The 26508-nt window shown below is 45.0% G+C and overlaps 1 protein-coding gene and 1 long non-coding RNA gene across 2 annotated transcripts; one reads left to right on the plus strand and one right to left on the minus strand.

The window, feature by feature from the left end:
- Window positions 1-725: 725 nt before the first annotated feature.
- LOC116985525 (transmembrane protein 238) lies at window positions 726-10734 on the minus strand. The gene is made up of 2 exons (XM_033040299.1): window positions 10159-10734; window positions 726-1241 (listed from the first exon to the last, which is right to left on the minus strand). Exon 1 carries the CDS (start codon window positions 10658-10660, stop codon window positions 10163-10165), a length of 498 nt encoding a protein of 165 aa, XP_032896190.1. The 5' UTR covers window positions 10661-10734; the 3' UTR covers window positions 726-1241; window positions 10159-10162.
- A 5518-nt stretch (window positions 10735-16252) lies between these two features.
- LOC116985466 lies at window positions 16253-21155 on the plus strand. Its single transcript, XR_004415270.1, has 3 exons — window positions 16253-16369; window positions 19366-19369; window positions 21145-21155. It is a non-coding gene; the product is annotated as an uncharacterized LOC116985466 (long non-coding RNA).
- Window positions 21156-26508: the final 5353 nt, after the last annotated feature.

The following is a 26508-nucleotide window of genomic DNA, read 5'->3' on the forward strand; positions in this document are numbered from 1 at the left end:
TATGGATGGTTGCTCGACCACATTGATGACACCCCCGCTGTTAGAATGTGATGGTGAGAGGGGTGTTGTGGGAGGGGTGGTGTGCGGGGTGTGGGAGGGGTGTTGTGGGAGGGGTGGTGTGCGGGGTGTGGGAGAGGGGTGTTGTGGGAGGGGTGGTGTGCGGGGTGTGGGAGAGGGGTGGTGTGCGGGGTGTGGGAGAGGGGTGTTGTGGGAGGGGGTTGTGCGGGGTGTGGGGAGCGGTGGTGGCGGGGTGTGTGAGAGGTGGGGGCGGGGGTGAGAGGGGTGGTGTGCGGGGTGTGGGAGAGGGGTGGGGTGAGGGGGTGAGAGGGGTGGTGTGCGGGGTGGGAGAGGGGTGGTGTGGGAGGGGTGGTGTGCGGGGTGTGGGTGGGGTGTAGGAGAGGGATGGTATGGGAGGGGGTGAGGTGGGGGGTGAGGTGGGGGGTGAGGGGTGTGGGGGAGGAGTGAGGTGGGGGGAGTGAGAGGGGTGTTGTGGGAGGGGTGGTGTGCGGGGTGTGGGAGAGGTGGTGGTGTGGGAGGGGTGGTGTGCGGGGTGTGGGAGGGGTGGTATGGGAGGGGTGGTGAGAGGGGTGTTGTGGGAGGGGTGGTGTGCGGGGTGTGAGAAGGGTGGGGTGAGGGGGTGAGAGGGGTGTGGGGGAGGAGTGAGGTGGGGCGAGTGAGAGGGGTGTGGGGGAGGAGTGGGGTGGGGTCCAAAAGAGGGGTGGGGTGTGAGAAGGGTGGGGGGAGTGTGTGGGGTGTATGAGGGATGGGGGGGTCTCCTTGAGCTGATGCCTGATGGCATTTGACACTGAAAGGGAGAGTTCTTGCACATCTTTTGGTAAGAAGCTTCCTTCATTTCCCTGCATCAAATTTTATTGAATGGCATATTAGAAATTTTGATCATTTGTAATAGCATATCTACAAGAACGTTTATTATAATTACAAAATTAATTCTAAATTCTAATTCACCAAAGTGAACCAATAAATACATGTACATTAATTATTAAAGCAGCAATTAAAACAGTCAATTCAGACCAGTGAAATGATCAATGATTAAAAACGTTCATTGTTCAATAGGTTTCATTCTCTAGAATACAAATAGCAACAATGGCAGGAAATATAGTGTACATTGGCAGAACAGTGAAATTCTTCTTCTTAAAGAACTATAACAATAGCAAATCGATGTTATTTGATTGTCGCCATTCAGACTTGTGCAGTATTCCGTTTGATGCTCGTAATGGATTCTGTAAATATATAAATCGGAATCAATTATCCTGGTTTTACAGATTCTTGTAACAAAGAAATACATCAAGAGTAACAACATACCATTAGCATTATCGTCACCATTAGTGGTTTCAAAGCATCATGACTGACTGAGCTAGCCGAGTATTGAAGGGATCACCAAATGTGCAGTATGTGGTAGGTGAAACAGCAAATGGGGGAAAGAAACTATTTGTTCTTCTCATAAGCAATCTAATTTCAGACAGCTTGTCCATGATATTATTTTGAGCACTGGCCACCACCATTGGGGGGGCAGATACCATGGCATGGACAAACTGAATCACATTGTGTGAGGCCACAATGTACAAGGGATTTAGAACAGATTTACCAACTCAATGCTGGACATCTGAGGTTCCAAAGGCTGTCGGCAACAGCTAAATTAGATTCCATTATTTTCTGTAACCTCGGGGCTCAACATATTTCACCCTCCATCATAATCATTAAACCAGTCATTAAGGAGAAGGCATGAGAAGAACTGCATCAGAATAAATGCCAAACTGGTGATGATACCGTACTATAAATACTAAACAGCAGTAACATTGTGCCACAGGGAAGAGATCACACTAAGGACATTATATTCTATGAATATGCCTATTTTCAATGTAGGCTAAGCGCAGTAAGTGGGTACGAAAGACAAAGCTGAAGTCTATGCAGCCAACCTCATTCCGTGCCATAGGGTCATACAGTGAGGAAACAGGCCCTTCGGCCCAAATTGCCACCGTCCAACATGTCCCAGCTAAACTAGTCCCACCAGGCCCATATCCCTCTAAACCTGTCCTAACCCTGTACCTGTCTAAATGTTTCTTAAATGCTATGATAGTACCTGCCTTAACTACCTCCTCCAACAGCTTGTTCCATACACCCACCAACCTCGAAGGGCCGAATGGCCTACTCCTGCACCTATTTTCTATGTTTCTATGTTCTATGTAACCTTTGTGTGAAAAAGTTACCCCTTGAGTTCCTATTAAGTCTTTCCCTCCCTCACCTTAAACCTATGTCCTTTTGTTCTTGATTCCCCTACTCTGGGCAGGAGACTGTGTGTCTACCTGATGTATTCCTCTCATGATTTTGACACCTCTATAAAATCACCCCTCACCCTCCTGCGGTCCAAGGAAAAGAGTCCTAGGCTGCTCAGCATCTCCCTGTAGATCAGGCCCTGTAGTCCTGGCAATGTCCTTGTAAATCTTCTCTGCTCCCGTTCCAGCTTGGCAACATCTTTCCTATAACATGGTGCCCAGAACCAAACACAATACTCTAAATGTGGCCTCACCAACGTCTTATATGACTGCAGCATTCTCCAAACTCTATACTCAGCACTCTGAATGATGAAGGTCAATGTGCCGTTTTGACCACCCTATCTACCTGTGGTGCCACTTTCGCGTGGTGTCAAGTTCATCATCCATTTTTGGTCCCATCATGAGGTGCTCACTATCACAGAACAATCTCCAGCCAATCTGATTCACTGCACGTGATCAGTAAATGGCTGAGTACACAAGATACTTAAAAACCAAACCCTGGGTCACTATGCGCGGTGTCAGCGTATGAAATCTCCAAAGGCATTACATTATTCCACTAAACTATCTTCAACAGCTCCTCCCAAGGTCGCGAGCTGCAGATACATAAAGTCACCATCTCAAAGTTCTCCTCCAAGTCAAACCCCTGCCTAATTTGTAAATATACTACCGCTGATTCATCTATGCTAAATTCCCCAACAACATAGTGGAAATGTTCTCACTACATGAACTTCAGCACTTGGAGGGACTTCAGCCTTGTGTTTTGCATTGAAAATAGAATGTTCATGGAACCCCCCCCCCCCCTAAAGGATGGGCAATAATAGGTTGCCAGACACATTCACATCCCATGAATGAATATAAATATCATCTTTCTAGAACCTATAAAACTCTAATGGCCATTTCTGCACCCATATCTATATCCAGCTGGAAGGTAGACAAAAAAAGCTGGAGAAACTTAGCGGGTGCAGCAGCATCTATGGAGCGAAGGAAATAGGCAACGTTTCGGGCCGAAACCCTTCTTCAGACTGATCGGGGGTGGGGGGGGGCGGGGACAAGAAAGGAAAAAGGAGGAGGAGCCCGAAGGCTGGGGGATGGGAGGAGACAGCAGGGGGACTGAGGAAGGGGAGGAGATAGCAAGGACTAACAAAATTGGGAGAATTTCCAGCTGTATCCTTTGACAGCCTTCTTCAATGTCTGCAACTCCACCAATTTCTATGTTTTACGCTAGCTTACTAACCAACCCATTTACATTTTCGACAAAGTAATTCATACATATCACAAACAACCAAGATTCCCAGCACTGATCTCTGCAGAATACCACTGGTCACAGACTCCAACCAGATTCCATCACAACCCTCTGTCTTCTATGGATAATTCAGTTCTGAATCCAAATCACCAAGTCACCATGCATCTTGATCTTCTGGATTAATCTACCATGAGGAACCTTGTCAAATGCCATGGTGACAATATCCTGTGACCTGCTCTCATCAGTCATCTTTGTCATCTGCTCAAAAGTGACCTGACCCAGACAAAGCCACACTGACAATTCCTAATTAGCCCTTCTTCCAAAATGTATTCAATCTTATCCCTGGGAATCCTCTGCAATAGCTTCCCTGCCACTGATGTGAGGCTCACTGTCCTATAATTTCTTGTATTATTCATATTTTCTTTATTAAACAACAATCAACATTGCCTACTGTCCAGTCTTCTGGGACATCACCTGTAGCTGGAAAGCACACACATATTTCCTTCAAGGTTCCAGCAGTCTACTCTCTTGCCACTCTCAAAACCTGGGATATATCCCATCTGGCCTGGGGTCTTAACCACTTCACCTTATGGATTAATTCACCTTAAATCACGAATCATTTGAATTTGTCGTTAAAATTAAATGTTGAGTTTACTTGAGTACTATACTGTAGATCACTCAGAGACAGGGTAAAATCCACAGGATTCTGAGGATGCTGAATCGTCTGGGCTGATCTCAGTAGGTTGTCCATTGTGATACAGCAATTTTGGTATCTAGATAAAAATCCAGCCATGATTTTGACTATGACCACAAGCACAGACATCTGTCCTGGACGTGACCAGCTCAGTTGTGATAATGGCCTTGGAAACTATTGTGTTCCTTGAGCTCAGAAATACGAGAATAACAACTGCTAGGAGCAATCATTTGTCAGAATACTTACTCTCAAACCCCGTTTATTTCTGATGTGAGGCTCACTGGACTATAATTTATTGTATTATTTATATTTCACTTGAACCAACAAACATAAAATTGTGTGATATTAAAAGTAAGCTGTCTGTCAGTCCATTCCCCCCAGAGATGCTGCCTAGCCCAATGAGTTCCTTCAGCACTTCCTCCAAAGTTTTATTAATTTCAGTTTGAAGTACATCCTCACAGGATACACAATAAAGTGTAATATGAATTGTCTCCCACGCTAGCATATTCTGACAGTCATTTTTCCCACTTTATTATATTTATTTCCACTATATTATCTCCTTCCATACTTTTCCTGAATAAAATTAGTTCAGTTATTAACATTGCCAACTAGATGACAATTTTAGAAACATAGAAAATAGGTGCAGGAGGACGCCATTCAGCCCTTCGAGCCAACACCGCCATTCATTGTGATCATGGATGATCGTCCCCAATCACAAACCCGTGCCTGCCTTCTCCTTGATTCCACTAGCCCCTAGGGCTCTATCTAACTCTCTCTTAAATCCATCCAGTGATTTGGCCTCCACTGCCCTCTGTGGCAGGGAATTCCACAAATTCACAACTCTCTGGGTGAAAACGTTTTTTCTCACTTCAGTCTTAAATGGCCTCCCCTTTATTCTAAGACTGCGGCCACTGGTTCTGGACTCGCCCAACATTGGGAACATTTTTCCTGCATCTAGCTTGTCCAGTCCTTTTATAATTTTATATGTTTCTATAAAAATCCCCCTCATCCTTCTAAACTCCAGTGAATACAAGCCTAGTCTTTTCAATCTTTCCTCATACAACAGTCCCGCCATCCCAGGGATCAATCTTGTGAACCTACACTGCGCTGCCTCAATCATAAGGATGTCCTTCCTCGGATTAGGAGACCAAAATGTACTCAATACTCCAGATGCGGTCTTACCAGAGCCCAATACAACTGCAGAAGAACCTCTCTACTCCTATACTGAAATCCTCTTGTTATGAACTTACTGGACATTGGCTTCTTTGAGGATCTTTGTAGCCATTATCTAGATATATGCTCCAATCTAATATCATAAGAGATACTGTGTTGTCAAGGATTGGAGTTTACTAAAATATGAAACATTTTGTAACACCTTCAATGAATGAACAGAGAGTTTAATACCAGATGCAAAAAAAGCTATTTATTAAGTTTATGCTCATTAATCCCTGGTATGGTGGAGGCAGTTGCTAGAGGCCCTCCTACAGTAGCAGCATAGACAATAGACAATAGGTGCAGGAGTAGGCCATTCGACCCTTCGAGCCAGCACTGCCATTCACTGTGATCATGGCTGATCATCCACACTCAGTACCCCATTCCTGTCTTTTCCCCATATACCTTGACTCCGCTATCTTTATGAGCTCTATCCAACTCTCTCTTGAAAGCACACAGAGAATTGGTCTCCACTGCCTTCTGAGGCAGAGAATTCCAGATTCACAATCCTCTGTGTGAAAAAGTTTTTCCTCATCTCCGTTCTAAATGGCTTACCCCTTATTCTTACTCTGGACTACCACAACATCAGGAACGTGTTTCCTGCATCTAGCGTGTCCAAACCTTTAACAATATTATATGTTTCAATAAGAACCCCTCTCATCCTTCCAAACTCCAGAGTATACAAGCCCAGCTGCTCCATTCTATCAACATATGACAGTCCCGCCATCCCGAGAATTAACCTTGTGAACCAACGCTGCACTCCCTCAATAGCAAGAATGTCCTTCTTCAAATTAGGGGACCAAAACTGCACACAATACTCCAGGTGTGGTCTCACTAAGGCCCTGTACAACTGCAGAAGGACCTCTTTGCTCCTATACTCAACTCCTCGTGTTAGGAAGGCCAACATGCCATTCGCTTTCTTCACTGCCTACTGTACCTGCATGCTTACGTAATTTCAGTGACTGATGAACAAGGACCCCCGGGTCTCATTGTACTTCCCCTTTTCCCAACTTGACACCATTCCGATAATAATCTGCCTTCCTGGTTTTGCCACCAAATTGGATAACCTCACATTTATCCACATTAAACTGCATCTGCCATGCAGCTGTCCACTCACCCATCCTGTCCAAGTCACCCTGCATCCTCATAACATCCTCCTCTTAGTTTACACTGCCACCCAGCTTTGTGTCATGTGAAAATTTGCTAATGTTACTTTTAGTCCCTTCATCTAAATCATTAATGTATATTGTAAATAGCTGCGGTCCCAGCACCGGGCCTTGTGGTACCCCACTAGTTACTGCCTGCCATTCTGAAATCAACAGTGAGAGAGTGGCGGTGAAGGGAACTGGCACATCGTTCTGGACCAGACCGACCCCACATCAATGATCCAGTATCGCCAGGACACCAAATCTTAAAGTGAGAAAATAAGAAATTATATATCTCCTTTTGAATAAAGTCAGACATTTCGGAGACTGTTGCACAACGGTACTGGATCATGGCAACTCTTTGCTTGGTGTCACAGAAGAATATCTACAGTACTTACAATTGTTGCACACTTTTATATTATAATAATAATAAACTGGGCAGTGGGCAGGTGCTATAGACCTGCACGGGAAGGTAGACGCTCCCGCCCCCACGAGTCTCGGGCAGATGGGGCTCGGCAGCCTGGGAAGACAGTCCATCTAGGAGAGGGAAAACTCTGATTTAAAACCTCCACTGCCTTGTGGCCATTATCCAGTCATGGAAAAGGCTCCTGGAGTAAACCTCAAGAAAATCCGGAGTCGGAGCCCCTAAGGCAGTTCGTCGTTGTCTACAACCTCGCTCTGGCAGCTCCTGCGACAGCGCTGGTGCCAAACTGTAATGGCCCTGCTGTTCCTTTGGATCGATCAGCGACGTGGAGAGGGGGGACGTGCTGCATGGGCAACAGCCTGTCCTCCATATGACATCGCCCAGGCTTGCATCCGACCAGGATGCATCACCCATGGTCAGGGGGGCCTACTATAATAAACTAAACTAATTCAGTCACCAAGGTAATAATGTACAATGACTACATGTGAGGGCTTGGTGTATTGCCCAAGTGAGTCAAGTTGTATGGCCTAAAGACATTGGGTTCAGGACTGCATCAAGCCACCCAGTAACTCTGGCCTATTGCTGGCTATTGGCAGCAGCTGTTCCTTGTGTTGACAGAGAGCCCACATTATATCACCTGTGGCACCCCACCATTGAGTTTATTACCACAGAGAAATCTCCGAGTTGGGGGAGCAATGCATCAATGCAATAAAGAGAAGGGAAGTCAGCAACTTCTGTTACATCTAGCGCGAGGTGATGACAGAGAATGTACAATCAGTCAGGAGCTAGAAGTTCAGAAATCACTGCCACCCTGCTTAAATCTACCCTGCCACCTTGCTTAAATCTACCTTGCCACCCTGCTTAAATTTATCCTGCCACCCTGCTTAAATCTACCCTGCCACCCTGCTTAAATCTACCTTGCCACCCTGCTTAAATCTACCTTGCCACCCTGCTTAAATCTACCTTGCCACCCTGCTCAAATCTACCTTGCCACCCTGCTTAAATCTACCTTGCCACCCTGCTTAAATCTACCTTGCCACCCTGCTTAAATCTACCTTGCCACCCTGCTTAAATCTACTCCACTGAGCATTTATTACCCTGCTGAGGCTCCTTTGAGAAAGTAGCTTCAAGTCTCTATTTGAATCACTTCTGCTTTCATAATGACACTGTTCCTGAGATTTCTAGTTGTCATTTAGGCAAAATATTGACAACCAAATTTTAGTTGTAAGACAGAAACTGGACTCATGAGCATAACTCCAAGACTTTCCACTTTGAATAACTGTTTCCTTAATTATTCCTCGTCTCTTACGAATTCATTGTAAGACCTAAAGAAGGGTCTCGACCCAAAACGTCAGCCATCCCTTCTCTCCAGAGATGCTGCCTGTCCGCTGAGTTACTCCAGCATGTTGTGTCCATCTTCGATTTAACCCACCATCTGCAGTTCCTTCCTGCAAATCTTTCTACATATATGGTGCTGATGGTGATAATATTGATCGCAACTAACTGAACGAATCATCCCAATGAGAGAATGTGATCATTATTGTGATGTTATTCCCTTTATCGTGTATCTGTACACTGTGAATGGCTCAATTTTAATCATGTATTGTTTTATACTGACTGGTTAGACACAACAAAACCTTTTCACTGTACCTCGGTACACATGACTATAAACTAAACTCAAACTCATTGTGCCCCCCCCCCCCCCTGTAATTCCACTTTCAATGTTGGTGTAACAATTATATTTGATCAGAGACAGCACACAATATTGTATGTGCAAACATATGTGTAGACATATTTTGTTGGTTTACATGTTTGATCAATGGTGTTTTATCATTAATGTTTTATTATTATTAATATTTAGAGTTTTCTGAGATTCGTAACTGTCACTATGTCATGTTGTTACTTGTGGGCAGAGCACCAAGGCAAATTCCTGTATGTGAATACTTGGCCAATAAACTTACTTACTTACTTACTTAATACCATCGAACCATCCCACAATTGTCACAAAAACATTGCCACATTTAAACTTATTTTTATTTTATCTGCAAGGCTACACATATTTCATGACCGGTGTTATAGCAATATTGAGTGAACAACCTATAATATATTAAGACTGTATGCATAATTTGTATTACTATTTAAAGCAAACATTTGAATTAATTTGAGTCAAAATGGAATATGGTTGATGGCCTGTACAGTATTAAAATCCTTCACAAGTAAAATAAACTGCAAAATATATAACGACCCTAAACGTCATCTATGTTCTCCAGAGATGCTGCCTGACCCGCTGAGTTACTCCAGCACTCTGAATGGGGTTTTTTTTGTAAACCAGCATCTGTAGTTCCTTGTATCTATCTACATTGGCAAAATATATCATTTGTGTTACTAATATGTGCTGTCTAAAGGTGTGAATGCATGCAGCAGAAGGCGAGACACGTCCTTAGGGCGAATTCGCATTTTTTATTGGATAACATGGATGTCCAAGGGCAGCAAGGGACGGCTGCTGGCTGCCACACTGGCCAGAGGCAGTCACTCTCAATTATGATGTCACCAACAAAGGTGGTGATACTCAGAGAAAGGGGAAAGTCAGTCTGATGGGGCAAACCCCTCACCTGCCGCCAGTGTGTGAAAATTTCACAACAAACCATCTCTCTTTGTATGCCTCGTTGCCACCTTCCCCTCAGCCAACATTTCATTGATCACCTTCTGATTTAATCAGTCGTTTCTACACCTTACCCTTCGATATCTCTAGAGTCCCTCTCTCCTGACTCTCAGTCTGAAGAAGGGTCTCGAGAGATGCTGCCTGCCCCACTGAGTTACTCCAGCATTTTGTGTCTATCTTCAGTGTAAACGGGCACCTGCAGTTCCTTCCTACACATCTCTTTCTAAAACCTTTCAACGACTCGAAAGTCTTTTAGGGCCGTGCCCGCCTGCAGCGTGGGTTCATTGGTAAAGCGAAATTGGACAAAGTCCCCACCCAGCCAGTCGTACACCGCTCTGTAAACAGTTCCTGGTTCTCACTAATCGATGTCCCAACGATGACAGGAACGGTTAATTATTAACCTCGGGGCCAAAGCTCCTTGCAAAGATATCTCCCCAAATAAAAATCTTTATTTAGCGAACGTGGTTAAATGCGCAGGTGTTACCTGACTAGATGGTTATGTTTCTTGCGCCGCTTGCTTTGTCCAGCGCGCTGAAATTCACCTCGGTGCTGAGAGAAGCGGAGAGGGTCTGCAGAGGAGTGTCCGCTGGAGGGAAAGTGCTTAAACTCGCCTTCGTCCTTGTGCTCATCGAGCTGGCGGTTTCAATTGTCCGGCTGACGGCCAACCTATTGCCCGACTTGCTCCCGAAACTTCGCGAGAAGCTCCTGGAGAAACTTCTGAGGAAGCCGCTCAGTTTGGCCTCCTTCTTGAGCCCCACGTCGTCCTCCAGCTGGTCGAGCGGCACCTCGATGTTGCCCGTGTACCAGAAGATCCACCAGACCAGGCTGAGGAAGATGACGATGGAGCCGGCGTAGATCAGGAAGTCGTAGAAGAAGACGTTGACGAACACCCCGATCAGCAGCACCGTCAGCCCCACCGCGTCGAAGGCGATCGCCAGCCAGAAGGCACAGGCGCAGCGGCCCAAGCCGGCCTGCAGGAAGACCATGTCGGCAGCGGCAGCAGCAGCAGCGCCGTGCACCTGCCCACCGGCCCTCCCCGCACAGGTAACGATGGGGGGAAAGGTCGCAGCCAAACACAAGCTCCCATTCACCTGGGTGCAGCACCTGGCCGCACGTCACATGTGGGCGGAGCAGCGGCGCTGGCTGGCTGGCTGCCTTCATTGGCGTTTTACAAGTTGTACACGCTCACCTCTAATGCACTCGAGCAGAGGGAGCGCTGGAATGCGTACCAACCCAACAAGGGGTCTGAAGATTTTTTTTTTTACCATAACACCTTCCCCGCCACCTTTATTTTCTCAAACATATCCAATTATTATCCACAGTTTAAGAATAAGGGGTATGTAAGCCATTTAGAAAAGAGACGAGGAAACACTTTTTCTCACAGAGCGTTGTGAGTCTGTGGAATTCTCTGCCCCAGAGGGCGGTGGAGGCAGGTTCTCTGAATGCTTTCAAGAGAGGGCTAGATAGGGCTCTTAAAAACAGCGGTCAGTGGATATGAGGAGAAGGCAGGAACCTGATTGGGATGATCAGCCATGATCACATTGAATGACGGTGCTGGCTCGAAGGGCCGAATTGCCTACTCCTACACCTATTGTCCATTGTCTATTGTCTATTAATGTTGTGTTAAAAGTTAAAATTGGGGGTTCATTAATTCTTCATCTCACTCATTCTCTCTACGCTTGAAAGAACATCTAAATATCTGTGTGTAGGAAGGAACTGCAGATGCTGGTTTACATTGAAGATGGACACAAAATGCTGGAGTAACTCAGCGGGGCAGGCAGCATCTCTGAGAGGGGATGAATGAATGGGTGACGTTTCGGGTCGAGACCCTTCTTCAGTGTCTATGTGCTTTTGTTTCAGGAGATGAGGAATTTACTGGTTTATCTGGGCAGAAGAGTCCGGATCTGGCTAGCGTTGTCACACCAGTTATAGGGGATATAACTGTAAGATGGAAACTCAGCGCAGTGGGATGTGGCGAATAACTGCACTATGCAAATCGAAAGAAGCACGTCAGGTATCAAAGCTGCAGGAAGGGACTGCAGATGCTGGTTTAAACCGAAATTAGACACAAAAAGCTGGAGTAACTCAGCGGGTCAGGTAGTATCTATGGAGAGAAGGTATAGGTGGCGCCATGGAGTTACTCCAGCTTTTTGTGTCTGTCTCAGGTATAAAAGCTGACGGGCTGCTTTGTGTGTTTTTAATGTTGTATTTTCATAATGGAATAGACAGCTGACTCTCACTGCTCATTCGCACCGACAAGCACAAAGTGGTCGTTGAAGCGTGAGAAGAGCAAACATATCACGTTCGCGCCCGAAATAACCCCCAGGTCGCTGCCAAGTGCATTAAAAACTGTCCACGACGGGAAACTACTATTTACTTTCAAAGGTAGACAAAAGTGCTGGAGAAACTCAGCGGGTGAGGCAGCATCTATGCAGCGAAGAAAATATGCGACGTTTCGGGTCGAGACCCTTCTTCAGACTTGAAACATTTACTTTCAAAGGTTCGTTCCCAAACCACGTAGCACAGAATGTATTATGAAGTTTTGAGGGTTCATGCCTGAATTTTCTGTCAGGATTCCCCTTGCCTCAAAGTGCACTTTGCTAATCGAGTCATGCCTCACTATTGTGGAGGAAAGAACAGCAGATGCTGGTTTACACCGAAGATAGACAATACATGCTGGAGTATCTCGGCGGGGCAGGCAGCATCTCTGGAGTCTGAAATAGGGTCTCGCCCCGAAACGTCACCCATTCCTTCTCTCCAGGGATGCTGCATGTTCCGCTGAGTTACTCCAGTTTTTTGTGTCTATCTTCCACGAAAAAATGCTATTCCCTTCAAAACAACCGTAGGCGTGTCACAGAATGGTCCCACTGTGAACTGTATGTGTGGCAGCAGGCGACTCTAACACTATCCAGACTGCTCTATGGAGATCTTTATCAAAAACAAAAGGTACACAAAATTGCTGGAGAAACTCAGCGGGTGCAGCAGCATCTATGGAGCGAAGGAAATAGGCGACGTTTCGGGCCGAAACCCTTCTTCAGACTGATGGGGGGTGGGGGGGAGCCCGAGGGCGGGCGGATGGGAGGGTGGGAGTAGACAGCTAGAGGATTAAGGAAGGGGAGGAGACAGCAAGGGCTAGCAAAACACTTTTATCAAAAACAATGTTGTTTCAATATTACCATGATGCTAAGTGTGATGTGGAAAACAATCTACTTAGTGGATGAGCTCACTAACTGACAGCGTCAGAATCAGGTGTTCTAACCTTATAGCATTTCACCTGCAACGACAGGCCTCAGGCATTCAAACTACTGCAGCCCTGGGTGAAGGCTTCAAGTACTCTACACTTTTTAAAGTATTGGAAGGGCATTGACATTCAGTGTTTTGTGCGGAAAATGGTAAAACATCCAATAACTGACATCTTATTTGTAGTCATAGACTCATAGTCATAGAATGATACAGTGTGGAAACAGGCCCTTCGACCCAACTCGCCCACACTGACCAACATGTTACAGCTACATTAGTCCCACGTGCCTGCGTTTGGTCCACTTCCCTCCAAATCGGTCCTATCCATGTACCTGTCTGTTTCTTAAATGTTGGGATCATTCCTGTTTCAACTACCTCCTCTGGCAGCTTGTTCCATACAACTGTACCCTTTCCAGTTTGACAAAATCTTTCCTATAACATGGTGCCGAGACTGAACACAATTCTCTAATTGCGGCCTCACCAACGTCTTGTACAACTGCAACATGACATTCCGACTTCTATACTCAGGTTATGGGGTTTTCCATAATGGTCTATTTCAGTGAAGTGTCACCTCTTACTATATGTAGACGAGCTATATACCAGATAACATTTTTGTAAAAGTGTTTTTGGCACAAAGCTTTAGGAATTTATGGGATTGTATAAATGTTCCCCAAGAGGATTGAAAATACTATTGCAAGCAAATATTATATCATTTCAACTCTCATGTTTATTAAAGGATTACAGGCCCACAATACTAAAAGAGTCGTGTTGTAATGGTTAAACACTTCTAGTCACTTTCCATTGAGTGTGCTGTACATTAGTTATTTGCATAGATCAAAATGTAGGTTGACACTAAAAACTGAAGTAACTCAGCGGGACAGGCAGCATCTCTGGAGAGAAGGAATGGGTGACTTTTCGAGTCAAGACCCTTCTTCAGACTAGTCAGGGGAAAGGGAAACAAGAGATATAGATGATGATGATGATGATGTAGAGAGATAAAGAACAATGAATGAAAGATATGCAAAAAAGTAACGATTATAAAGGAACCAGGCCATAGTTAGCTGTTTGTTCAGTGAGATGGTAACCTGATGCGACCTGGGTGGGAAGGGATGGAGAGAGAGGGGGTGCAGGGGTTATTTGAAGTTAGAGAAATCAATATTCATAGCGCGTTGCCCAAACAAAATATGAGATGCTGTTCCTCCAGTTTGTGATTAACCTCACTCTGACAGTAGAGGAGGCCTAGGACAGAAAGGTGATGTGGGAATGGGAAGGAGAATTCACGTGCTTGGCAACCTGGAGATCATGTAGGTCCAGGCAGACTGAGCGAAGGTTGTTATCTTGCAAACTGATGCATTTTCTAAAACATCTCGGGTTAGCCCCAGTCTATCAATAGCAATTCTTAAAATATATTTTTATTGCAACAGGATTAATTTTTACTTTACTTTGGATAACATACTGTGAATGTAACGTTCACTATATCAATTAAAATAAAAAAAGATATATTTATTAAGGACTATTGTAAATTAAGTTCTACTGCATGATGTATGAGAGGAAGAGAAAAACATGTACTCTGCAAAGTGATAGAGAACACACACAAAATATTGCAGCCTTATGATATGTTTTGTCTGAGTGGTAGGAAAGGCAAGTGTTATAGCAACGTTTCAGAATCTGGAGGAGTACTGGAATCGCTATGGTGTCGAAGGCTACGGGAGAAGTGTTGATGAAAGGGTGTTAGTGTAGATGAGAACATGATGGTTGGCATGGACATGGTGGGCCGAAGGGCATGTTTCTGTACTGTATGATCAAATGCCATGACTCAATCTCCACTTTAAACTGTTCTCGTACCCTAATCAATATCCTCCCTACATTATAGATTAAGTCCTGTGAAGAACGAGAGACTGCTACCGCAATAGCCGGGACCGAACTTCAGTGGAACTAGGGATTTTGGATTTTGGATGTAGAGCGTGGAAACAGGCCCGCCGAGTCCACGCCGACCAGCGGTACCCTACACTCTTGGGACCATTTACAATTTTACCGAAGCAACCCTGCGCGTCTTTGGAGAGTGGGAGGAAACCGGAGCATCTGGAAGAAACCCCACGCGGTCACAGGGAGAACATACAGGAACGAACCCGGGTGTCTGGCGCTGTAAGGCAGCAACTCTACCGCTGCACCACGGTGCCAGGAGGGAATCGCAGGTCCGTGAGCGGCAACGAGACGCGTGTTTAAGAGCTGCCTCTTTCTTCCAAGTTCCAATCAGCACCAAGCGAGGGATTGTGAGTTGGACAGTCACTCGCTAAACATCTCAACCACCCTCATAGATCCAAACCCACATGGTAATAAAAACATAATACCCAGCAGGTCAGACAGCAGCTGAAGAAAATGAACAGAGTTAACGTTCTAATGTAAAGGAGCGGATCAAAATGAGTAAAACCTGGGAAACAGGGTTTGCTGCATAGCATTCAGAAAGTGTAAACCCAGACAAAAAAGTTATATGACTTTACATCACCCTTTGTCGTCCATTACCTGAATGTTAATGCTGTATTGTGTGAGCGGTCGGGATTCGTGGAGGGGTGGGGGGGGTACGGTGGCGCAGCGGTAGAGTTGCTGCCTTACAGCCTTGCAGCCCCAGAGACCCGGGTTCGATCCCGACTACGGGTGCTGTCTGTATGGAGTTTGGACATTCTCCCCATGACCTGCGTGGGTTTTCTCCGAGATCTTCGGTTTCCTCTCACGCTCCAAAGGCGTACAGGTTTGTAGGCTAATTGGCTTGGTGTAAATGTAAAAAATGATCCTAGTGAGTGTAGGATAGTGTTAATGTGCGGGGATCGCTGGTCGGCGCGAACCCGGAGGGCCGAAGGGCCTGTTTCTGCTCTGTATCTCTAAACTAAACTAGACTAGTGGTGGGAGAGAGAGAGAGATTGTGGTCTTTGGAAGTTTATTTTGCCAACAGTCACTGCATAAATGCCCAGATTAAGGCCCGGTGTGAAGGTTGGGTCACGTCAGGTATTAATGGCCCGTGGAGTGGGGGATGAAAGTGGGGGGGGGGGGGGGGTGATCACTGACAATCACAGATTGGGAACTACCCACTCGTTGCCAGAGGAGTTCTGGATGCAATAACCTGCCAGTTATGGTTTGTAGACAGAACACGACAGAGCGAAGACAGACACAGAAAGCTGGAGTAACTCCGCGGGTCAGACAGCATCTCCTGTTGGAAGGAATATGTGATGTTTCGGGTCGAGACCCTTCTTCAAACTGAGAGCCAGTGGGAAGAGAAACGGCAGATATAGACGCGCGGTGGAGAGATATAGAACAAATTCATGAAAGCCTTGCAAAAAAAAGTAACGACGGTAAAGGAAACGGGCCATTGTTAGCTGTGTGCTAGGTGAAAACGAGTTACAGACAATGAGACACAACAAGACGACGTTGAAACCAGTACAACGACTTGGATGGGGGATGTTTAAAAAACGCGTGTCAGATAAACCGGACAAAACATGTATCACGTGCGCCTGGCGTCCAGTTTCCTTATGAACCCGTTCTGTCTGATCTTCTCCTTAACGATGGGGATCCACACCAGTCCGGTCACCATGAACATCAACCCAATGGAGAGACACACCGGCCCCAGGACGTACGGGACGTCGAGCACTCCAGTGAAGTGAAGGATGGTGAGAATGACTCCGGCCAGTAAAACGAGAAGTCCGATGGCGAACACGGTTACGGGTTTGTGATAGTAGATCCACTGGGTCAACTCCTCGCGTTCAGCCGCGCTGCCCAACTCGGCTCGGGTGTCCCGCCGCGCCTGAGATCCCCCCAACGGGTAGGGCCTCGCACTCGCCTGCAAGGAGAGTTGACCTGAGCCGAACTCGTTCGAGCCCAAGGCTACAAGTTGCATCTTCCGAGTAATCTGTAAAAGTAAAAAATATGTTAGTTGAATGAAATTGCTGGTGAACCACTGCAAAGATCGGTGTGTGGTACAATCTGAGACTTCTCACGAGGAACCATATGAATAGAGGTGTATGAAATGATGAGAGGAGCACAGCGTCTCTTGCCCACAGTGGGGGAAGCTAGAATCAGAGATCATAGGTTTAGGGTGAATGGGGAAAGATTTAATACGAATCTGAGGGGTGACTTTTTCACACAAAGGATGGCGGGTGTATGGAACGAGCTGCTAGAGGAAGTAGTTGAGGTAGGTACAATCGCCACGTTGATAAAGCATAGGTACATGGATAGGACAGGTTTGGGAGGATATGAGCCAAATGTGGGCAGGTGGGACTAGTGTAGCTAGGACATGTTATCTTCAGCTTAAACCAGCATCTGCAGTTCCTTCCTCACACATGTTGGCCAGTGTGGGCAAGTAGAGCCCAGGGACCTGTTTCCACTATGCATGACTCTATGATTCTAAATGAATGGCATTTGGGAGACCATTTGGCCTATCTTTTGCTATATCTACATAACAGATCCAGAAGCCCAGCGGGATATGCAGAGAAACATGAAGTGCGAGAGTAAGTCCGAGGGTTAAGTAGCTTCTCTGGAGAACATGGATCGGCGACATTTCGAGTCAGGACTCTTTGTCAGACTGTCCTCCAGAGATGCTGCCTGAGCCGATGAGTTATTCCAGCACCTTGTGTTCCAGGCAAGATTCCAGCATCGGCAGTTCCTTGTGTCAACAGGTTATGCAGCAGATTCTCTCTCTCCTCAACATTCTTTCTTACTTCAGATTTCCACCAACCTTGCACATTGACAGTTTCAGCATCCATATCCTCTCTCCCCTATTCTCCCCTTTACGCATCTCCTTGCAAGTCAGAAGCCTTCACCTCCTATTCTCAACCACCGCCAATTCATGACAGGAGAACAGAAAATCGTGCAAACACTCAACAGGTCAGGGAGCGTCTGTGGGGAGAGATACAGAGTGAATCTCAGGTCACCGAGCTTCCTTCAGAGATGGGAAAGAAGAGAAATAAGTTTGTTTCAAGTTCAGGAAGAGCAGCAGTGGGGTGTATGGGACAAAGGCAATGTCTCTGATATGGTGATGCCAGGGTTGTTGTGATGACAAGCTGCTGATGAAGCTATCTGATGGACAGATTCATGAAGGAAGCAAGACAGCATCAATGGAGAGAGAAAACTTTAATTGATTGTTATAGATGCAGAACCTACAGCAGGCCGGAACAGCGTTTCCAAAACTTCTGGTTTTCAGCATTTGTAGGTTTTTCTTGTTTTCATTCATTAATCTGTTATCCTTTTTCACAAGGATGCTTCAGGACGCGAGGGCCTGAGCTCTAGGGTGAAATTGGGCAAGCTAAGGCTTTATTCCTTGGATCGCAGGAGGCTAGGGGGGTGATCTTATAAAGGTGTATAAAATCATGAAGGGAATTGATAGGGAAATGCACTGATTTCCAGGGTCAGGGAATCAAGAACCTGAGGACATTTGTTTAAGATGAGAGGGGAAAACTTTAATAGGCACCTGAGGGACAAATTTTTCACAGAGGGATATGGGTATATGGAATGAACTGCCAGAGGAGGTAGTTGAGGTATATACAATAACAATATTTAGAAGGCACTTGGACAGGTACAGAATAGGACAGGTTTGGAGGGGTATGAGAGAAATACAGGCAAATGGCAATAGCTCAGTTGGAGTAGTTTGATCGACATGGAAGATCTGGGTTGAAGAGCTTGTTTCAGTGCAGTATGACTATTTTTTCCCCACATATCACATAAATTACCTTTCTTCTCTGCTCCCACCTCTCTAGAACTTAAAATCATTCTTGTTTTCTACCTTTCCCAGTTCCATGGACCTGAAATATGAACTATTTTTCTCGCTAAGTATATTGTCTGACCTGCAGTATATATCAAACATTTCCTGTTTTTATTTTAGTTCTTGTTCATCTTGAAAGGTTAAAATAACTTGTGGGAAAAATAAATAACATGTGCCTTGATGTACATAACATAAGTTCACGACAACAATTCACACATTTCATTTTTAAAGTTCAACATTTGAATTTAAATAATACATGGGTACAAGCTCAGCATTTTAATGGAAGTATTGATTTTTGATCTCTGAAACATGATTCATGGGATCCACGGGTGAGCCATCACTAACAAACCACCTGAGATACTTGCCTCCCATGCAAGATATCAATGGAATCTGCTCTAAGCATCTGGACAAGGTGACTGAAGGGTTCACCCCTTAACACCAACCCATCTCAGTTCACCATTAATATTGGTATTGGTTTGCTATTGTCATCTCACTTTGTTTTGAATACCATCCAGTATCATACCAAACATAAGTACAACAGGTAGTGCAAAACAGAAAATAAACAGTGTAGAATATAATGTACTTTTCCAGAGGAAATGTATAAAAACAAAAAAAGTGCAAGAAGCACAATGAGGTAGATTGGAAGATCAAGAATACATTATTTCCATACAAGAAATCTATCCAAGAGTCTGATAGCAGCAGGGAAGTCTTGTCTCAAATCTGGTATTACATGCTTTCCAGCTTTAGTATTTTCTGCTTTAATGGGAGAGGGGGGAAGAGAGAATGACCAGGGTGTAAATGGTCCTTGATAATATTGGCTGCTTTCCAGAGGCATCAAAGTGTAGATGGAGTCAATGGGGAGGGAGGCTGGTTTCCATGATGGACTAGGCTGTATTTACAACACTCTGTGATTTCTTGTGGGCTCGGACAGAGAAGTTGCTAAACCAAGAGAGTCAGGACAGTTCCATTGTTATATGTACCGACAACGAAACAATGACATTCAAGCAGTGATGCATCTAGATAGGATGCTTTCTATGGCACATTTGTGTGAAAACATAAATATCTTAATTCATGTCTAAGATTTACAGGTTCAACTATGCTAGTATGTAGCAGAGAATTTCAACTTGAGTATAGGAAAGGGAGGAGATAAGGTAAAATAAATCATTACATGTGTACAACATCTATCAAAGTCTGGGGATGTTTGGGAAAAAAAGACATGCATTTTGCCATTTTGAGATGCCCCAAGTACTTTACGATCACTTTTGCAGGGTTATCACTGGTGTAGTCCAAGACGGGTAATGAATGTACCTCGATACTGCACTGTGCTGTCAGTTTAGATGCTATGCTCAAGTATAACAAGTGAGCAACCAAACCTTGTGAATGGGAAGCCCATCACATATCCAGTGAACTGACATAATGAAGATAGACACTAAAAGGTGGAGTAATAACTCAGCGGGTCAGACAGCATCTCTGGAGAAAAGGAATAGGTAATGTTTCGGGTTGACACCCTTCTTCAGACTCGACCCAAAATGTCACCTATTCCTTTTCTCCAGAGATGCGCTGACCTGCTGAGTTACTCCAGCTTTTTGTGTCTATCTTCGGTTTATACCAGCATCTGCAGTTCTCTCCTACACAACTGACATAATGAGATTGGTCCAGCTTCCATCATGGTTCAGTGATTGTTAATTATTCTCTGAGCAACTATCCGTTCCCACTTTAATAAATGCTTCCATCTAGCATCTATGAACTGACGTCATGGGGCGCCTCTCTGGCATTTTATTTCCATTTCTCAAGGACTTGGTGCCTTTAGATGGATGCATACTAACGGGATGAGTTCTGTTCACTGGACACAATGGAACTGATTGGGGATTGGGGATGATCAGCCATGATCACATTGAATGGCGGTGCTGGCTCGAAGGGCCGAATGGCCTCCTCCTGCACCTATTGTCTATTAAATCTATTAAACTGGAGAGAGTTGAGGAGAATGTGGGAAAAATAATTGGGATTAGTAGAGTATAGATAGATATGAATGGGTAATGGTCGGCTTGGTGGGCGGAAGGGGCTGTTTCCGTGGTGTTTGACGGTGATTTATATCAATCCCTCACCTTATTGGTCGTTTAGCTCCTGCTCCTTTGGTTAGTTCGCTCGCTTCCTGCTATCTTTCTGCCCTGCGTTCAAAATGCAATAACAGCAACAGACAAAAAATCAGTAAAACACCACGCAAGGAAACACTGCGGCAGGCATACTGGCATATTTAAATAACATTTAGACACAAAATGCTGGAGTAACTCAGCGGGACAGGCAGCATCTCTGGAGAGATGGAATAGGTGACGTTTCGGCTCGAGACCCTTCTTCAGACAGAGATGTTGCCTGACCAGCCGAGTTACTCCAGCAATTCGTGTTTTTTTGTTTAGAAACCAGCGTTTGCAGTTCTTAGAGTTTAAATAATAATCAGTATGTATGAAAGGGGTGCAGCGACAGAGAGAAGGCACAGTCAGGTGAAAATACATGAGGATATTGATGACAGGATAGATATCTGGTGTAATTTAACATACTACCCTGACAATCTATGGCGAATTGGGTATGTAGTGTAACGTTCATATTTGTTCGCCTGCTCATCCTTGTACTTGTTCGGCCTCACAAATTTTATGCAATTTACAGAGAGAAACATGTTATACAATTGAATCGCGATTTTAGTCTTTACATTCGCAGCAGAAAAAGGCCAGCTGAAGCATATATCACTTTCTGAAATCGATAAACAACGATATCCATTTACTTAAAACCTAGTCCCGTGAAACAGGGTGTTTCTCTCTCTACGATGAGTTATTTGAAGACTTTTTTTGCCGAGATTGTATTAGCAAACGCACAATTTAGTTGTCACCTTGGCGCTCTAATGTCCTAAAAAAATCAGATATTGAGATATATCACAGATCTGCCGGTTATTTACAAGCATCTAAAGAACAGTTGAATGCGAACCTGGCCACGTCGTCAGAAGTGTTGGTTCCACACTTACGGTCGACAATGAAAGCTATTACGGCCTGAACCAATCTGCCGGCAACAACCGTTGGCGAGAGAGAGAGAGAGAGAGACAGAGGGAGGGAGAGAGAGAGAGAGACAGAGGGAGAGAGAGAGACATAGGGAGAAAGAGATAGAGTGGGCGCGAAGTTGGATGTTAACGACTTCTCAGCGTGGCGGTATACTGGACTTACTTTGCCGATATCGACGTTAGATTGCGTGCCCGGCGAACACAATGCGATGAAACAAGACTTTGCAGCAATTCAGCAAAGTTGCATTGCCTGGACTAACGATGAGAATAGAACACCTCTCTGTTTGCCACAGCTCCATTGGCTGGGGGGAGAAACGGGGAAGAGCCAGCCCTAAAGGAGGTGCCTGTAGAGGAGCCCACCATGGCATGCATCATGCGCGCCACTTGTGTGTTACAATCACTCATATCACCTCTCACACAATTACAATGGGTTCATGGAACGGCAAATAAAGATTGGAACCCATTCCGACTGTTTTCCATTTTCGGGATAGGCGTTAACAGAGAAACCAGGACAAAGACACCCAAAGGTTCAAGAAAGAAATTCCAGCTAAGTCTGAATCCAAAACAGCCCTAAGTACTAGTGCAACGAAGGACTGTCCACGGAAGTTAATTGTTGGGGTTAGTGCTGTGTAGTGTTGTGAGCACCCCCTTGACTGTAATACGGACTGTCCTCAAGACTTCTCCATTAATTGTCCCGAGTTCCCCAGTCTTCATGTCTTTCTCCTTGGTAAAACAGAGGAGAAATACTCATTGAGTACTTTGCTCAGCTCCTGCAGTTCCACAAAGAGATGACCGCTTTGGTGTCTGGGGGCCCTATTCACTCTCTGGTTACACGCTTTCCCTTAATGTACTTAGGAACATTTGGGAATTTCCGTAATATTACCTGTTGGAGCTAACTCCTGTCCTCTATTTGCTGTCCGCATTCCCTTCTCAAGTATGCTCCTCTGTTCCTGAAATTAGTTCAGGGATACACTTGATCCCAGCGGTCTCCACCTGTCCCTTCCCTCATTTTTCCTGACCGTCCGAGCTTCCTTGTGCCCACCTGCCTTGCTCTTCACTCTAACAGGAACATGTTGAACCCTTGCCATCACACTTTTACAAGCATTCCACTTTCCAGACATTATTTTGCCCACAAACAACCCACTCTAATCAACTTTCACAAGTTTCTAAGTTGCCGCAAAGTTGGCCTTGCCCCAATTCAGAATTTTAATTGGTGGACCAGCCCTGTTTTTTAAACATCACTATTTTACAGCTAATAGAAGTGTGGTCGCTGAGCCCAAAAGGCTCGCCCACAGACACCTCAGTCACATTCACTAATGTCTTAATTGAACCATTGCTGTGACATTCTCCTTAATGAAACAACACCCCCTCCCCTTTTCCAGCACCTCTATCTCTCCTATGGCACCTGTACCCTGGAACATTAAGCTGCCAGTCCTGCCCATGCTTTCGTCAATTTTCTGTAACGGCGACCAGGATCCAGTCATATGCACCTATTCATGCCCTGAGTTCATCTGTCCTACCCGTCAAGCCTCTCACATCAAATGCAATTCAATCGAACAGTCCTTCCTCGCTCTCTGCCTATCTGAACTCTCGTTCTACCCACGAAGATATTGGTTCACCTCCAGTTCAGGTGCGACCCCCATCCATCTTGTACAGTTCACCTCAGCTCCAGAAGAGATCCCAACAGTCCAAGATTCTGAGGCCATCCAGCTACAGCTCCAGTTCCCTGCTGTGCCTATAAGGAGCTGCACTTGGACATCATTCCCACCGGTGTAGTCATCAGGGACACGTGTTTGTGTCCAAATTCTCCAGAGATGCTGCCTGACCTGCTGAGTTACTCCAGCACTTTGTGTTCTTTTCGTGATAGTGGGCAATCAGCAATAAAATATACAATCCCAATCCCCTCCGTTATTACAAGGGCTTACTGTGTCGCTGATTCAACTACTTCCTCTCGAAGTTCGTTCAGTATACCCACTACCCTCTGTGTGGAACCGTTTCCCTTCAGGTTGATCAGTTCATAAGTAAAAGGAGCAGAATTGGTTTTCAATGGAGAATTAGATTTAGTTCTTCGGGCTAACGGAATCAAGGGATATGGGGAGAAAGCAGCAACGGGGTACTGAATTTGGATGATCAACCATGATCATATTGAACGGCGGTGCTGGCTCGAAGGGCCTACTCTTGCACCTATATTTTCAACATATGCCTTCTAGTTCTTGATTCCCCATATCCTGGACATCCGAACAACCAAGTTTACGGTTAAGTAAATGCCACGGAGATAGGATGGTGCAATGGAGTGAGAGAGAATGGTCTTAATTACGATGCAAATATGATGTCTGAAGAAGTCAAATTGGACACCGAGTTTGTAAACTCGTTCTCTTTCAGAGTTCCCAGGCAGAGGAATCAGTAGCAAGGGAATGCGATGTTGGACAAGTTAAATACTACGGAGAGATCAAAGTGTTAGTGCGGAGCTGGTTGTTGTCATTGTATACAAGGAACTGAAAGGGTTGGGTGGGATGGGAAGCGCTTCAGGAGATTATGTGACTACGAATGAATGGATATGAACGAGTGGATGAAATAGCTACGCGTGTCGAGGCAATGGGGAGGGAGCCGGTGGCTATGTCAAAGTAAACAAGCCTCGATCACCTTTGTCGCGACCGCATATGTGACCGCACAGCGGTTGTGGTTGATGAGAGAGAGATAATAACGGTAACACTAAGGGGGGGGGGGGGGGGCAGTTTCTGAAGCGAGTGAACGCTAAGTTATGGGCCGGGAAGAGAACCTTGACGGGCGAGTGAATGTTTAGAAACATAGAAAATAGGTCATTCAGCCCTTCGAGCCAGCACCGGCATTCAATATGATCATGGCTGATCGTCCAAAATCAGTACCCCGTTCCTGCTTTCTCCCCATATCCCTTGATTCCTTTAGCCATAAGAGTTACATCTAACTCTCTCTTGAAAACATCCACTGAATTATCCTTCACTGCCTTCATTGGCAGAGAATTCCACAGATTCACAACTCTCTGGGTGAAAAAGTTTTTCCTCATCTCAGTCCTAAATGGCCTACCCCTCATTCTTAAATTGCGTGACCCCTAGTTCTGGGCTCCCCCAACATCCGGAACATTTTTCCTGCTGAAGTTTGATTCTCTGGGCTCGGAGAAGGCCGGCAGGATGGTCTTAATCTGGAGAGGGGTAAAGAAATCTATGTGTTCTGCGCATCAGTGGGTTTCAGAAGCAGGTTGCTCTACGTGTACATTTGTGGCAACCGCTTATTGCATCCGTAAAGTCATGGTAGCTGGTCATTTCTCAGCTAGCACAGCGTGTCACATGTAATTGTTGATAGGTGTTTACCACTGTCCACAGAGTGCACTTGAATAAAAATGTCGCAGCAGCATCATCTGCGAGAATGTGTGTCACTCACAGCCGTTGTTATTGAGCATTTCTCAGCTACATGTCCGCATTGCACACACACACTGAAGATCGCAAGCGAGGAACAACCTTTGTGAATCCTGCACCAGGAAATCGTGATTTTGCAGTTGCCCCACCAGCGAAAGGTTTAAAAAAGCGCTTCCCCGGTCTGACTTGCAGGCACCTCTCAACGGCCCATAGTCTTGGATCGTTGGATGAAATATGTCGGTGGAGAGGTTGAGACTGAGATCCGAGACTGAAATCGACGAAGTAACTATGTGTTTTGTTTAGTCGCTGCCTGGATGCATCTCACCACCTGTATTCAGGGAACTTTGACCAGATGCAGACTGTTGACATTTCCTCTTCCCCACATAAATTACTTAAGGTCTGCAAACAATCATTCAATGCCGAGGAATAAGACGATGGTGGATCGATTATTGGCTGTGTTCCTGTGCCCCGCAAAAGTCATTACATATTTGCCAAATATATTTCCAGATGATGAAAACAAGTGGAGATGACAACTTTGTAGGATATCTCTCATTTCAAACCTGACGGCAGTTCGCTACAATTCACAAGCACACCTTAAAGACATGTCACATTAAATCCAGACTCAGTCACCACAGGCCAATAAAGAAAAGCAAATAGGAGAGTAAACCGATAATAAACATAAAGACATTTTGTAAAAGCTTCCGAAATGATATGAAATGGAAAAGGGTAGCAAAGAATGAACGAATGAATGAATGAATGAATGAATGAATGAATGAATGAATGAATGAATGAATGAATGAATGAATGAATGAATGAATGAATGATTGAATGAATGAATGAATGAATGAATGAATGAATGAATGAATGAATGAATGAATGAATGAATGAATGAATGAATGAATGAATGAATGAACGAGTTTGCCTTGGTGCTCCGCCCGCAAGTGACAACATGAAATACAGTGACAGTTAGGGAAGACACATAAAACATTGACATTAATAATAAAACATTATCAATTAAACATGTGAATTAAATAAAATACCAGAGCAAAAGGAGGCTACAGATTTTTGGTAATCAACCCAAACAACCCAATCCAACCCAAAAAGGATAATGTGGAAAATTTATGGGCCTGTCCCACTTAGGCACATTTTTTGCACTACTACAGGCCACTGCCGCAAAATTTTCAACATGGTGAAAAGTTTTCGGCAAAAGTGGCGACAATTTTTGCTGTCGTAGTTTAACGTAGGTGTTGTCGTAGGTGAATTCCATTAAAATTAGTCCCTGGCAGGTGCTTAAAGAGTCGCCTAAGTGGGACAGGTCCATTACAGGTTGAAACAGGAGAAATGAAATTGGGAATAGGGAGGGTAAAGAAATGAACCATATACTTATCGTTACATCACTTAAAAAAC

This window comes from Amblyraja radiata, chromosome 22 (assembly GCF_010909765.2).
Source record: "Amblyraja radiata isolate CabotCenter1 chromosome 22, sAmbRad1.1.pri, whole genome shotgun sequence".
NCBI lineage: Eukaryota > Metazoa > Chordata > Chondrichthyes > Rajiformes > Rajidae > Amblyraja > Amblyraja radiata.